Consider the following 16,062-nt stretch of genomic DNA (forward strand, 5'->3'; position numbering starts at 1 on the left):
GTCAGCGGAACACGGGCCCACTACCAAAGCCACTGTCGCCAGTGTCATTTACTCTGCCCTGCAGCCATCACTCTTAGTAAGGAGGAACCCGCTCACACACACTGACACATATAAACACTGTCACATACACACATGCATTCAGCAGTACAACACTAGCACACACCCTGACACAAATACATTCATCTGTACAACACTACACTGACAGACACGTACATACAACAGACTGTACAGCACTCACATACAAGCAGTGACACATACATACATCAAGCAGTACATTCACCTGGCTGCACCACAAAGACACACACAGACAGGTTACACAACACTGAGACACACACACACACACATATGCCTAAACAGATGCATAAACCAGGCTGCACAACACTGACACAGACAGATAGGAGCATTAACCAGGCTACACAACACTGAGACACACACATGCCTAAACCAGGTTGCACAACACTGACACACACGCATAAACCAGGCTGTACAACACTGACACACACGCGCATAAACCAGGCTGTACAACACTGACACAGACAGATGCATAAACCAGGCTGCACAACACTGACACACGCATAAACCAGGCTGTACAACACTGACACACTCATAAACCAGGCTGCACAACACTGACACACACATACGCGCAGATGCATAACCAGGCTGTACAACACTGACACACACACACACAGACACCAGCATAAACCAGGCTGTACAACACAGACAGATGCATAAACCAGGCTGCACAACACAGACACACGGGCACACACACACACACACACACACAGATGAAAAAACTAGGCTGTACCACACTGACACATACACACTGATGCATAAACCAGGCTGCACAACACTGGCACACACAGACAGATGTATACACCAGGCTGTACGACACTCAACACGCACACAGACAGACGCATAAACCAGGCTGCACAACACTGAGACACACGGCAGATGCATAAACCAGGCTGCACAACACTGGCACACACAGACAGATGTATACACCAGGCTGTACGACACTCAACACGCACACAAACACAGTTAGATGCATAAACCAGGCTGCACAACACTGAGACACACTGCAGATGCATAAACCAGGCTGCACAACACTGACACACACAGACAGACAAATAAACCAGGTTGTACATCACTGATCTAAACCAACCAGACACATAGGGGAATACAAAACCCTAATGCACACAATGTAAAAAAATATTCAGGTGATCCCATTATAAGTACCCATAATGCATTTCCTGCAGGCCCCTGAGCTCAGGTACTGCTAGACAACAGGTAACCTTTATATTTTAAGGGTGTTCGCTGTCACCCAGGAGTTCTGTCACCATAGAAATATATTTATATAGGCCACACAAATCTAGAGTAACGTCTACCCTCTATAATAATTGAGAGCAGTTACTAGGACCACTTGTGTGGTGTATTGTATTAGAACTACGTCATTGTGTGCTTCACACATTCTGAACACACAAAACAACCACCAAACACAACCCGAAGTGAGGAATAGAAGATCTTAAGTATTTATGCATTAGGTTAACGGCTACAAAATTTCGACATATAAAGAGATGAACAGTGACTACCACACAAAAAAAAACATGTGACGACAATTTCCAGGTTGACCTTTTGAACCTGTCGACGAATGCATGTCAACCATACGATGTTGACCTAGACACGGTCTATGATCCGGATGCCACGCAGCGTGTAAGATCTCCAAATCCTTGCTTTATTTTGTCACCTTACGGATTAAATACAGCACTTTGCTTTAATGCAGATTTTTGTGGCAGCTCGATTCCCTCGAATCCCAAAAAAAAAAAAAAAAATCAAGGTATAAAAAGAGAAACCCACTAACAATATTCATTGTTGTTCTTAGAATACACCTAAATATAACCAATGAGACTGAATAATAATATATAGCAAAGAGATACTGGCCCTTTGTACCCTCCACTTGTGTACTTCTATACACATTATGCGCTGGGAAGATTCCCCAGGAAACGGAAGACATGAAATTTCACTCAGCTTATGACAGGTGAGTGCTGCCGTCTCTAGGGCCAGAAATTCAATTCTCTGCATGACAAGTTCTTCTCCCTCACAAGACTCACAGAGTGGATTAAAAGGGTTAGACGCCTTTACAAATGGATGCACCTCTCACTACCCCGGCTCATCGTGTCTATCAGATGCTTTTATTCTCTAAATCCTTCTCGAGCCTAAAGTCCCCTATGTACAAATTGTTTGCAGGGCCGTTAAAATGAAGACCACATCGGTTACAGGCTACAGTCTCTATGATTCTTAGCACTATATTTATAGTTCTGTTGAATAAAGATAGGGTGGTGTAATCACACTCTTATTCCGGTGCAGGAACGTCACACTAAGGCCATATGTATCCTGGGGCCCGATTCAGCATTGATCATATATGCGAAGCTGCACGCAGAAGATATGGGAGATCCTTAGCAATGCAAATGCAGAACGAGGTGCATACCACCCCCTGCCTGCATACCGCATTTCCGCCTGCATACCGCATCCCCCCCTGCATACCGCACCCCCCCTGCATACCGCACCCCCCCTGCATACCGCATCCCCCCCTGCATACCGCATCCCCCCCCGCATTCCGCACCCCCTGCCTGCATACCGCACCCCCTGCCTGCATACCGCACCCCCTGCCTGCATACCGCACCCCCTGCCTGCATACCGCACCCCCTGCCTGCATACCGCACCCCCTGCCTGCATACCGCACCCCCTGCCTGCATACCGCACCCCCTGCCTGCATACCGCATCCCCTGCCTGCATACCGCATCCCCTGCCTGCATACCGCATCCCCTGCCTGCATACGCAATTGCTAAAACAGTGTTGCAATCACAGATCTAGATAAGCACCTTGACCGTACTTGCAGGGGGATAGAGTCGTATTCACAAAAATTCTCTTGCGCTCAACATAAGAAAAACGGGACTTTCTTGAATACGGTGGCGGACTTTCACTAGTGCAGACTAGAAAGATTTCTCTTCCATGTCATTAGTTGGAGAATGTTCGAAACACAGAAAACTTTTCAGCTATATTTACAAATAAAAAGAGATTGTAAATTGACCGGAGAGGCCATTTGGTGAGAGTACATGGCAGTACTCCTACTGACAGCAAGTATCTGTAAATTAGTTTAGGAACAAAGATTCTGCCACAGGTCTTACACGACCGAGAAGTAATTTGCAGCAAGATGCCTTAGTAGGAAAAACATTAACTAGGAGGGTGCTGCCGCATAAATATAATAATGGACACTGGACTACAAACAGGTCACAAAACTCTACTCCCACTTACCATATGTGTCAAGCAATGTAGAGGGCACAATAAGACACCATATCATACAAGAGTGAGATGCGGCCCATACAGTGGGAGCTGAACCAAAATGCAACCTTATCACTTGATGCCTCGTGACTCATTGAGGCCGGATGTCCTTGTAAACAGATTTATTCAGACCACAAATTAGCTGCCATATTGAAGTCCTCTTTGTTCCCATACTGGGTGCATTTTACAAGGCAGATCATCTATGTATAGGTCTAGTGTCTGTCACCGAAACCCTGCCATCTGTTGGCAGCAAGTGAAACTACATCTCTTCCACTCTCTCACATTAGCTACCTTACTAGCTTTCAAAGCATTTGCTTTAAACTAGGATTACTGAGGAAATCTAAAAACAGACACAAAAAAGAGGGACAAAGAGGAAGAAAAGAGGTCTTGCTGATGGCATAACATTTTCTTAGTGGGTATTCTTGTCCGCTGACCCCAGAGTAATGGATCGGGTCATTCTGCAGGTTTTCAACATTCTGCCACATGCACCCAGTACGGAACATAGATGGAACAAAATTAGAACTACACATCTCAGCATGACCTGCCACAGTTATAGCATGCAGGGAAGCTGGAGGGCTGCAAGCTCTGCATGGTCATTCAAGGCAAGCAGAGGCGACTCCCTGTGCAATTACATTTCCAGTCTAGCACTGAGGCAATCCTACAGAAAAAGACCAGATCTGCACGTGTATGGTGGCTCTTCCCCTAGGACCAATCTGCTCTGCTGGGCACAGGGACAGGGTTGTGTGGCAGCAGAGATACAGCCTCGGGTGCTGAGTGACGGATAAGCAGGATGACAGCGAGAGATGAGAACTGAGGGATGGGGGCAGAGTTCACTACAAGATGTGAGACAGACAGAAGAATAAGAGAGATATTGGGGGCAGGTTCAGTGCTACTATCACATCCAGAGGGAAATCCAGGGGAGAGGCGACAGGAGAGGGCTGTGGAACAGAAAGACTGTGATAAATAGGGGAGTTAATGGAGCAGGGAGACAGAGTGAGACATTAAATGGCACATTAATAAGATGGAAAGAGCCAGTGACAGAAGTGTGAAGGGAGCTAGAGACTGAGCAGATGCAGAGGTGAAGAGGAGCTAATTATACAGAGGCTGAGAGATGAAAGGAGCTGAGACACAGAGGCAGCCGGATCACAGGAGCAGCCAGGGAGTAATGACGGGGAACCACAGGAGCAGCAGGAGAGAGATCACACATAGGGACTAACACTGGGGGAGGGGATCGTTACAGAGAGGGACTGACACTGGTGGAGGGTATCGTTACAGGTAGGGACTGACACTGGGGGAAGGGAGCGTTACAGAGAGGGACTGACACTGGGGGAGGGGATCGTTACAGAGAGGGACTGACACTGGGGGAGGGGATCGTTACAGAGAGGGACTGACACTGGGGGAGGGGATCGTTACAGAGAGGGACTGACACTGGGGGAAGGGAGCGTTACATAGAGGGACTGACACTGGGGGAGGGGATCGTTACAGAGAGGGACTGACACTGGGGGAGGGGATCGTTACAGAGAGGGACTGACACTGGGGGAAGGGAGCGTTACAGAGAGGGACTGACACTGGGGGAGGGGATCGTTACAGAGAGGGACTGACACTGGGGGAAGGGAGCGTTACATAGAGGGACTGACACTGGGGGAGGGGATCGTTACAGAGAGGGACTGACACTGGGGGAGGGGATCGTTACAGAGAGGGACTGACACTGGGGGAGGGGATCGTTACAGAGAGGGACTGACACTGGGGGAGGGGATCATTACAGATAGGGACTAACACTGGTGGAGGGGATCATTACAGATAGGGACTAACACTGGTGGAGGGGATCATTACAGATAGGGACTGACACTGGGGGAGGGGATCGTTACAGAGAGGGACTGACACTGGTGGAGGGTATCGTTACAGGTAGGGACTGACACTGGGGGAAGGGAGCGTTACAGAGAGGGACTGACACTGGGGGAAGGGATCGTTACAGAGAGGGACTGACACTGGGGGAGGGGATTGTTACAGAGATGGACTGATACTGGGGGAGGGGATCGTTACAGATAGGGGCTGACACTGGGGGAGGGGATCGTTACAGAGAGGGACTGACACTGGGGGAGGGGATCGTTACAGAGAGGGACTGACACTGGGGGAAGGGATCGTTACAGAGAGGAACTGACACTGGGGGAGGGGATCATTACAGAGAGGGACTGACACTGGTGGAGGGGATCATTACATATAGGGACTGACACTAGGGGAGGGGATCGGTACAGATAGGGAATGACACTGGGGGAGGGGATCATTACACATAGGGACAGACACTGGAAGAGGGGATCGTTACACATAGGGACAGACACTGGGGGAGGGGATCGTTATGGAGACGGACTAACACTGGAGGAGGTGATTGTTACAGATAGGGACTGACACTGGAGTAGGGAATCACCACTGGCACAGTTTGAGGTGATCAACATAACACCGGGTCCGACACCAGGAGAAGGGATAGTCAATATGGATCAACACAAAGGAGAGAGTATCGCTGATAGGGACTTACACTGGGTAGAGAATATCGCCGATAGGGACTTACACTGGGGAGAGAGTATCGCCGATACAGACTGACACCGGGTGAGTAGACCACCTATATGGACCGACACCTGATGAGGAGACCATGGATACAGACTTACACTGGGGGAGATCGCTAACACAGACAGACACTGGGGGAGATCACCAATATGGACTGACACTGGGGAAGATCACTGATACAGAATAACACTGGGGGAGATCAGTAATATGGACTGACAATGTGAAATATCACTGATACAGACTAACCCTGGGGGAGATCAGTAATATGGACTGACAATGTGGAATATCACTGATACAGACTAACCCTGGGAGAGATCACTAATATGGACTGACACTGGGGAAGATCACTGATACAGGCTAACACTAGGGGAGATCACTAATATGGACTGACACTGGGGAAGATCACTGATACAGGCTAACACTAGGGGAGATTTCCTATACAGACCAACACTGGGGGTGATCGCCGATACAGACCAACACTGGGGGAGATCGCCGATACAGACCAACACTGGGGGAGATCTCCGATACAGACCAACACTGGGGAAGATCACTGATACAGGCTAACACTTGGGAAGATCACTGATACAGACTAACCCTGGGAGAGATCACCAACACGGACTGACACGGGGGAAGATCACTAATACAGAATGACACTGTGGAAGGGGTACACAAATATTATTATAACATTACTTATAGTACAAGTATATTCAGTCGCATATTTACAATTGGGAAAAAAAATGAAAAAAAAGAAAATTATTGTTTCTGTTATACTGACAGGCTAAGCTGTTCGCATTATTTTGTACTGTGGGTAGTACGGACGGTGTAATGGTTAGATTACTGCCTCACAGCACTGAGGTCATGGGTTCCATTCCCACCATGGCCCTAACTGTATGGAGTTTGTATTTTATTTATCTGCTGTGAATCTACATGCAGCATTTCACAATATAGAAATATACCCCAGGATTATTGCACAAATTGAGGGAGGGTGGGAGGATTAGGGGTGTCGGTGGCAGGATCAGGGGTGTCGTTTGTATTTGGATGCTGCATTCAAACTCTTTTCTCATATTACAAGCCAATCCTACAACCCCCAGCCCAACTCCCACCTCTGACAAACTCACCTAGGTGGTTGGATATCCATCTCCTCCTGTATCCCTCCATGAGAATGCCGCTGTTTACTTAGGGTGCAGGAAAAGGCCAGACTAAGTTCTACCACACATGCCTCGCTCCTGCTGCGCCCACACAGACACATACGGCCGGTAGCTCCCTTCTCTCTCCCAGAATCTGACTCTGCGCCACTTCCTGACCGCCTGGCGCTGCTCCTGACTCACAGCAACCACTAATTTATTGACTGCAAATTAGGACCGTTTTCCCTCTCTCAGCCAAGAAAGGAGGGGAGGGAATGGAAGCCGGCAGGCAGCCGGGCTCGGCTCTCCATGCAGGTTACACTGGCAGCTCTGTGCCAGCTGGAGCATCAGCCTCACTTAACCTTACCGTCAATTTAAACCTCTAATATTACTAAGATGATCTATACCGCCCGGCTCCATCAGCATTAAACTGTGAAACTCTGCAAACGCCGTGATGATGCCTTCAGTGATGCTATGTGCAACCTATTGCAGCAATGGGCAATATCTTCTCACCACAACAGGATTTATGCAAGGGGCTTAAAACCACCGGCGTGGCAGCTGTTGCCAAACTGCATGTCAGGTGATCTTTAATCAGCCACACGCACGTCTATCCAGGAAACCTTGGGCATCACGCCCACTGCCTGTCAATATTTCTGACATCATTGGCACGCTAGGCAAGCATTAGTTGCCCATTAGAGGGCTGTAGGAAGCTAGTGTTAATGTAATGTAATATACTGATAAATGGCCTTCTCTCCCACGCATTTTACTAAACCTTTTTCAAATAATGACTTAGAAACATTGTTATTTCTTATTCTATCAGAATCATCTTTATTTGGCCAGGTATACTTGCGCATACTAGGAATTTGTTTCGGTTACATTGCAACAGCCAGGGTAAATGAGTCATGTAAGGTAGCAGACAAACATTTTGTTGTGATATAGGGGAACAATGATAAAATTAAATAATATTGCAATGATGGATAGAATTGGACAATATTGTACGCCTCCCAAAACATGACCCATTCTATGAAGGACACAATGCTCTGCTTCTAGACTTCCTTGCCAGTGGCAGTTGCAGAGGTGGGGCAGTCCAAAACTCACATAGAGGAGCCACACCTACTGCCAGTGAGTACTGCACGGTGGCTCCCCTATTCGAATCTTGCTACATCCCCATCTTTCATTCCGGGAGGAGGGAGGCAACCCTGGACTAAATTAGAGGCGGTCATTTTTATCAAGCCTGGAAAAGGGTGGTAGCTAGGGTTGCCATCTCACTCATCAATTCCTGGAGATTCTCCCCCACATTTCTAATGTGCGCTCCTGGGAAAGTGGGCATGGCCACAAAAAGGGTGTGACCGATTTAAAAAGTGGGCGTGGTGTCTAATACAATTAATAAAACAGTAAGATACCAGACACCACGCCCACTGTTTAAATAGGCCACGCCCATTTTGAGGCCACGCCAGCATTCCCGTGAGCATGCATTAGAAATGTGGGGGAGAATCTCCAGGAATTGATGAGTGAGATGGCAACCCTAGCTACTGTACCACCCTTTTCCAGGCTTGATAAAAATGACCGCCTCTAATTTAGTTAGAGGCGTTGCCTCCCCCTCTGGGAATGAAAGATGAGGATGTAGCAAAATTCAAATAGGGGAGCAACCCCAATCACCACCGTGCAGTACTCACTGGCAGTAGGTGTGGCTCCTATGTGAGTTTCTGGACTTAACTTTATTCACCTAATGGCTGTCTGTGAGTGGTGGCTGGGCAGGGCATTTGGCAGCAGCAGGAGGACCAGTGATATGCGCCATCAGCTGAGAGAAGGGCGGCCGGCTTGCCGGAGCAGCAACAGAGAGGAGGGTGTGGGCCTGCCGGAGCAGCGGTAGCAGAAAGGAGGGCGGTGGGCCTGCCGGAGTAGTGGCAGCAGAGAGGAGGGCAGGGGTCCTGCAGGAGGAAGACTCACGAGATGATATCATCTTGCGAGCGTTGGGCAGGCGGGATGGTACTGGTCACTGGGGAGAGGCTATGGAGGCTTTTTTAGACAATCGCGGAACCCAGGAGACTGGAAAAGCCTCCTGGAGGGTTGCCACCAAAAACGGGAGAATCTCTGAAATCCGGGAGAGGTGGCAACCCTAGTGGTAGCCTTGTGCTTTAATGCCCAGGGTTATTCAATTGCAGCCCCTTTCCATCGCGTGGTGCTATTGGTTAACACATTTATGGCACCTGTGATCAGGGCATTAAGAGTGGATTTCCGAGGGAGCCTCCCTCAGGCTCAAACAAAAATCAGAGTTAAGTGCAGCCTGTGGGCTGTTGCGGGCTCTGACTGAATAGCCTCCATGGATCAATCAGCCCGTGGTAATTTACCACGGCTAATGTAATCCAGCCCTTAACCGAATGGCAGATTCTCTGTAGCTCACTACATAAAAAATAAAGGATCAAAGAGTAGTTACCGCATATGAATAAAGTCTCGGACACCCATCCAGGGCCTTTACTTCTTCCTGACAATATGTAATGCTAAAAAAAGGTTCTAATATTGTGGCATTGTGATCAATTTGCGCCTTTGGAAGTGCTATAATACATCATGTAAAAAGCGCTAAGCAACAATTTCAGTCCTGCCCAATCAGAAATCCAATCAGCGTTGATCTCATTTTGATTGGACGGTGTCAATCCCATGATGTAAACACATAACTTCATAGATCTCAGCAACTAGACAAATCTGTGTGTGCATGTTTGTGTAACAGTGAAAGGTTTCATAGAAAGACATAGCGGCTAAGAAGACACTTTAGTTAGAGTCTAGAGATGACACTAGGAGGACCACCCTGGGACAGCTGAAACCTGATGGGCCACCAGTACACTCTCAACTCCCTCATTTTGTGTTTACGCATCTAATTTCCCCAACTTGCTGTGGCTGCCATGTCTCTTTATTGGGATTCTACTTTTACTGATTAATGCAGGGTTGCCGACTTTAATATTCTCCTCTCCGGGAGAAGCCCGGAGAGGAGATTTTCAGCAGCTGCTCGGGGGGCGGGGCTTGAGCACGACGTCACTAAGCCCCGCCCCATTGTCATTTGCCATTTTAGCTCCGCCCCCTCCTCTGAGACCCGCCGATTGCGGCATTTAATTGCCGCAATCGTGGGCGCAGCGGGGGTCCCCCCTGAATCCGGGAGGGTTGTCCACCCTTCCGGGGGGCCGGGATGGGGACCCGATTTTCGGGAGACTCCCGGTAATTCCGGGAGGGTCGGCAACCCTGGATTAATGAACTATAAATAGAGGATGCAGTGGATAATGGAGCTTCAGGGACGTATGGGAGTGTGAGGAAGCACCTTTTCCTCTGCAGATCAAACTTCCTGTCTATAAACCTGAAGATGCTCAGAGTCTAACATGGTTTAAAAACGGAGGACGATGATTACAATTACTATGTCAGAACAGTTAAATGGCTTTAACAATTGAAACATTATTGATCCCAATCTCTGTTATAGTACCGGGGGGGGGGGGGCACTCCAACCATTGGGAGCGGACTTTCACATACAACCAGGACCTCTGCCAATCGCCTTTGGTGCTGCCCGCTCTGGAGGGGATGACAGCAAACACAGCAGCTGTGCATGAAATGTGGGAGCTGATAACAGCAGCACTAGAGGGGTAGAAGCACCTCTGAAGCATTACTGCAGAGATGGGTCGGGTTATAAAACAAACACCTCAATAACCCCTCTCATTGTGTGAAAGAGGTTACATATATGTGTGTGTGACGCATAATGCTTTTCATGGGGCATCTATTTGGCATAATTACATGTAGTACACAACAGTCATGTCCTCTAATCTGGATTACGACGGTGATTTACCCAAAAATGAAAATGCGAAGACTTCCATAAGCTTGAAGCCCATAGTGCTTATCAGAATAGGCTGCAAGGTTGTGCGGGTTCCCTTCTCCACCTGCCTTCTGCAGAATCAGAAAGGTGTTAGGGGAGCAGCTGTTCTACAGGTAAGAGCTGACCTCATACAGGTGACACACCTCATTATCTCCCAGATTCCCACTAAGCAGCCACCGAGAATAGGAACAGCAGCTGGCTGGCGGCCAGAGGCGGGTTCCTCCCAACAACAGAAAAACAAGCTCACCTGCCTGGGGTGAGGAGGGGGGCGGAATGGTGGAGCACCTGTCCTGCCCTTCAGGCTATGTAGCAGCAAGTGAAGTGTCCCTTGCATTTATCAGTGTAGGGGGAATACCCGTAGGGTGATTTTTACCCTATTTATAAGCGTTCTGACTAGATTCACGTATGGGTCCTACGCAGGTAGCGATGTCAGGCCATTTTCTGAGCGATATTACTTCATTTAAACCAGAAAATGCCCCAACATCGCTCCGTGTGTAGGGGCATAGCGATAGCGATGCATGGCCTGTGCGTTGCTTTCGCCCCGGCAATTAATATCCAGCATGCTGGATAAATCTGTTAATCGCCGGTGTCAGGGACAGTGTTTTCACAGAGAACACTGGCCCTGACAGATCACTCAGCGGCACATCACTGCGCTGTGTACTAAGCTATCTGAGCAATTCAGCATCGCTCAGAACCTTCATTGCTACGTGTGTAGGCCCCATTAGAAACGGAGCACTGATCATTCTGTGTGTATAGCCCCAGGCGTCTGCAATGTGTGGTCCCATGCATAAACATGGCCCACAGGGCAATAGGCAAAGTCCCACTCTGCACAGATCAGATGATCCACGGCCCCCCCATGTTAGCACCGGGATTTCATACTGAATCCCCTATGGGAACATTGCCAATCCTCCATGTTCTGCTCAGTATTAGGGGAGCTGTCCAGGGTACTCACCAATCATAACAACCACCTGTAGACCCGAGTTCTGCGGCACAGAGAGGATCCTCGCCCCTGGGTCTGTACGGAGTGTACCTCGTGCCTCAGTACTGTGCATGATGCTTTGTGATTTTAGCATACAAAATGGCTGCTCCTAGTGTGAGCGACAGTGAATCCGACCACCCCTAAGTGGACTCGGAACCTCTGTTATACTCTCCTTATTGTATTACTCTGGTTCTAGCTGGAGACTAAGGTCCGTGTCCGGTGTGAGGGAGGGCCATCTTCGGCCGTGTCACCCTAACAGCGAGACATGCAGGCAGTGAGAAGAACAAAAGTGTAACCTGTGACCAGTGTATCCGACAGGGAGAAAGTAAATTATACATCCATATGATCTACTGAAAGCAGAAGAGATACTCTGTGCCACACAGCACACAAGCATCTTATTGTGGCACGTCAAGGAACGCCCCACAGGCTAGTGTCTTACAAGATATATCGCATTACCGGATTACAACGGTACATACATCTGTATACAAATGATCATGCAGAAGGCGCCACCTACTTGCAGTGCTTTGTTCTGCACGTGCCACATCGGAGCAGCTTTCCCAGCAAGGAAGTGGCGGGTCTTTGCTTGCTTTGAAGTTTTGTTCAAGTTCACTCAGCTGCGGCGTGCTGCGACCGGGACCAGAAATGCGGGAGGTAGTGCTGGACTGTAGGAAACAAAACAGTGAATCGTCAGTATGCACTGGAATAAACCATTCCTTACACAGATACAATAAATGGGCAAGCCACGGACCACACTTAAAACCAAATTGCAGTTATAAGCTCATACTCTAGAACCTGGGCAATGGACAGCGTGGAATGCCAAACTGCAATCACTGCCATTAACTCTAATCCATATGACCAAATATAATTTGGAAAAATACAGAACATACAATATACAGAGAAGAGGGAATATCAGGCCACAGACGCACTAGCAAGCAATGTTCTAAGAGAACAATAACCAGTATGTGTTATCAGTGGCCTATGAAAGAAGTTCTAGATTCAGTGTGATCACTGTGACCGCAATTCAGTGCGGTCACACACATTTGTAGCGCATTTATATTTATAAATGGAGAGGCGGATTGGCGGAAGGGATAGGTAATCCCATGTGGGTAAGGAAAGGAGGTTTCCATGCCAGTGCATGTTATTCAGTAGACATTAGAGAACATACTTACAAGGGCGGAACTACCATAGGTGCCAGGGGTGCAGTTGCTATGGGGCCTAGAGCTGAAGGGGGCCCATCTCTACTGTTTAAGTAATATGGGATCATTTGCTAAATAGGGGCCCCTTACAATCTTTTGCTATGGGGCCTACGAATATCTAGGTACGCCCCTGCATACATATATGTATATAGAGACATGTGCATTACACAGTAATGATGCAGAGATGCATACAGCTACGCATGTAAGCAAATATATTCAATTTGTTCTGCACACGTTAGTTTTTAACTCTGCACCCACACCCAAATTTACAGGGTGGTAGAAGGGACCGAGGAAAACTGTGTAATTTAGGGCATAATTCAGACCGGATTGCAGAGCCCTTCGATAAGGTGTATGCTGCCCAGACAGAGTAAAATCGTGAGCGAATTGCTTAGTAAGACTTGCGAAAAAAAGCTGGATCAGGGATTGGCTGCGAATTCATCCGCAAGCCGCTACCATGGAATGATTTCCCAGTGTGTGCAGCCTGTGCGGAGCCCAGGACTTACTCAACAGCTGGGTCTGGGCTGGAGCTGACATCACATGACTTCCCCTTCAAACACCTGGCACACCTACTCTTCCTTGACACTCCCAGAAAATTGCTGGTTACCGCCCCCAAACGCTGGATTTCTGTCAATCAACTTGCAAATGGGCAGCAAAAAAAGCAGCAGTGTTTTATCACAGAAAGACCTCACGCATGAGTGCTACCATCTGCACGCATGTGCGATAAGGTCTGAATTAGGCCCTTACTCACTAATGTATATCAGTCTAGATTTATCTATGCAAGCTCCAAATACCTGAACGAAACATTATTAAAAAGTGCTGAACCCTTCCCTACATCTATATAAGTATCTGATCCAGCATCAAATCACGCGGCACCTGTATGTAAGAGGAAGGACAATGTTCCCTCCATTACACCCTGATGTATAACAGCATCGCCCAGTATCCGGGCTGCATCCATCTTACTGAACGCAGAGCATGGCTCGCCCCTGGAGCGCAGTGAAGGGGTGCAGCTAGGCTGCGCTCCACACTTATCTTTACAGCACAGGCAGCTGGCTGGTGTGTGGCAAAGTGTTTGTTAATGTCCCTGTGAAATCTGACCCAAATTGCACATTACAGCAAAGCTGCTGGCAGATAACCACGTTAACTCCTGAGAGACGAGCTTCAGCGCAGCCAGACGATGGGAAATGTAATGCTGTCCTCCGAACGTGCGAGAGTTAATAGAGGGAGAGGAAACGGAGCAGCTGGTAACCTTTGTTCTTTGGAGATTTACTCACTGTGTATGAGAGCTGAGCTATGTATAATATAACGCATTATCCTACACAGACAAATGCACTTTACACATCGCAGCCAGCAGCAACAGGGCTCGTCGCATCTCCCTTCCAGTGTTAAGTACTATAAAAAGTCACATTGCTGTCTCCGCGATAACAGGCATCAACACATTCATGCTCTATGGCGACATAATTGAGCACCCATAGTCCCCTCCCACATTGCCAAATGCCCCTGCCAACTGATAACCCACCAATGGAGTCACAGCCAGGATACCCATTACCTATCATTTGCATAAAGCGATCTATATGCTCTTTATTCAGCATCACAACAACCTGCGCTGTTTGTTTCACCTCCGGACCTCGGAACCTGACTGTCCGCAGCGAGGAAACGTTCTCCCAAGTCCTCTGCAGGAGGAGTACGCAAAGCGATTAGTAATTATAGAATTACCATGTACCTCTTGTAAAAATGATGTACTTTATAATTGCAGTGGTTTCTTTTTTTGTTGTTATTATTATTAATGATTATATATTTGCAAGTATTAGAATTAATATTAATGTTCGTAACAGTTATATTATTATTCTGACCATTATTTATTTAGGCGTCACTGCGCTTCCGCAAATTATTCCCGGAATTCCTGCAACATAATCTACGCAAACCAGATATGCCCAGGTGGCTGTTGTTATTCCGGCAGATGAGCGCAGATCCAAACCCCCACCCCCCCCTCGCCTTGCGCACACGTCTCCTGTGGTACTGTATCTGTCAGGAAATCATTCCCAGTTACACAAATGAGGAATAATTGATTTAAAGAAGCCATCTGTTTATATACAGAGAGCATCAGCTCAATTAAGAAGGATCTGTCCCTCTCGATAAGAGCTCGTCTCTCTGCCCCTCTGTAAGGGACGTTTCGTGCCCAGAACACGTCCTCAAAGAATCACAACAAATTAGAGGCTGTAAGAATGATTGTGGCATTAACTTGTTAACCGACGCCAATGGGCTCTTCAAATTAAGACTAAAGATGCAGCTTCTGGCCACCTCCAGGGAGCTGTCAAGGTCAGAGGGTCAGGATAAGTAGGTCTATGCTTAAGAGCTGCAGCAAATTGCACCAAATTATCATCCGCCTGGCATATTGGGCCATTTACAGGGGAGGCTGTCGCTAGGGAAACCGCAAGGAAATCTATAGTTCTGCTGAGTGGGCTATGGGACAAGCAATCTGCACAATAAATAACTGGGGGAAATCAGAGGATACAATTGGGAAGCTATCGCATTTCATCATGCAGCGGACTGACTTTTCAAGCGTACGCTTCCCGATGAATTGGCCCAATCATCGTCCTGCAGCAAGTGGGTCTGAATTAACCCCATAGTTATAACCTGTAAGAATCTATCTGCATATGGGAAAGCACTTCTTATACTAATAATGTTATAATCCATAATAAAGCTCCTTATAACGATTGTCCCGTTAACCACGTTATCTACTTTAGATGGTGGCGGACAAAGTAACGTGGCGATGTTTCAGCATATAAGCATTCTCAAAGACAATAGGCCCCTCCCTTTATGATGGAGTCTCTGAGATCCCCCCTAATTGACACACCGGCAGAATATGCTGCTAAGCCCCTATCCCTCATTTAGACTGTATGCAATAATACAAAAATAATGATGGAAATATTACAAACATAAAAGAAAATAAAAGGTTACTAGACCCCATGTGCTACCCACAGGCAGAGGCAGAAGGAAGTGTACTGTCCT

The 16,062-nt window shown here is 47.7% G+C and overlaps 1 protein-coding gene across 3 annotated transcripts in view; it reads right to left on the reverse strand.

Moving 5' to 3' along the window:
* The window catches only part of GSE1 (Gse1 coiled-coil protein), a 416,100-nt gene that overhangs the window by 230,377 nt on the left and 169,661 nt on the right, over positions 1-16,062 (reverse strand). For all 3 annotated transcript variants that reach the window (XM_083165426.1, XM_083165424.1, XM_083165425.1), the window contains one exon: positions 12,372-12,519. In XM_083165426.1, the coding sequence (XP_083021552.1) occupies positions 12,372-12,519 (148 nt within the window). The remainder of the gene's footprint in view (positions 1-12,371; positions 12,520-16,062) is intronic.

The sequence above is a fragment of the Crinia signifera genome, chromosome 11, assembly GCF_055691185.1.
Source record: "Crinia signifera chromosome 11, ASM5569118v1, whole genome shotgun sequence".
Classification (NCBI taxonomy): domain Eukaryota; kingdom Metazoa; phylum Chordata; class Amphibia; order Anura; family Myobatrachidae; genus Crinia; species Crinia signifera.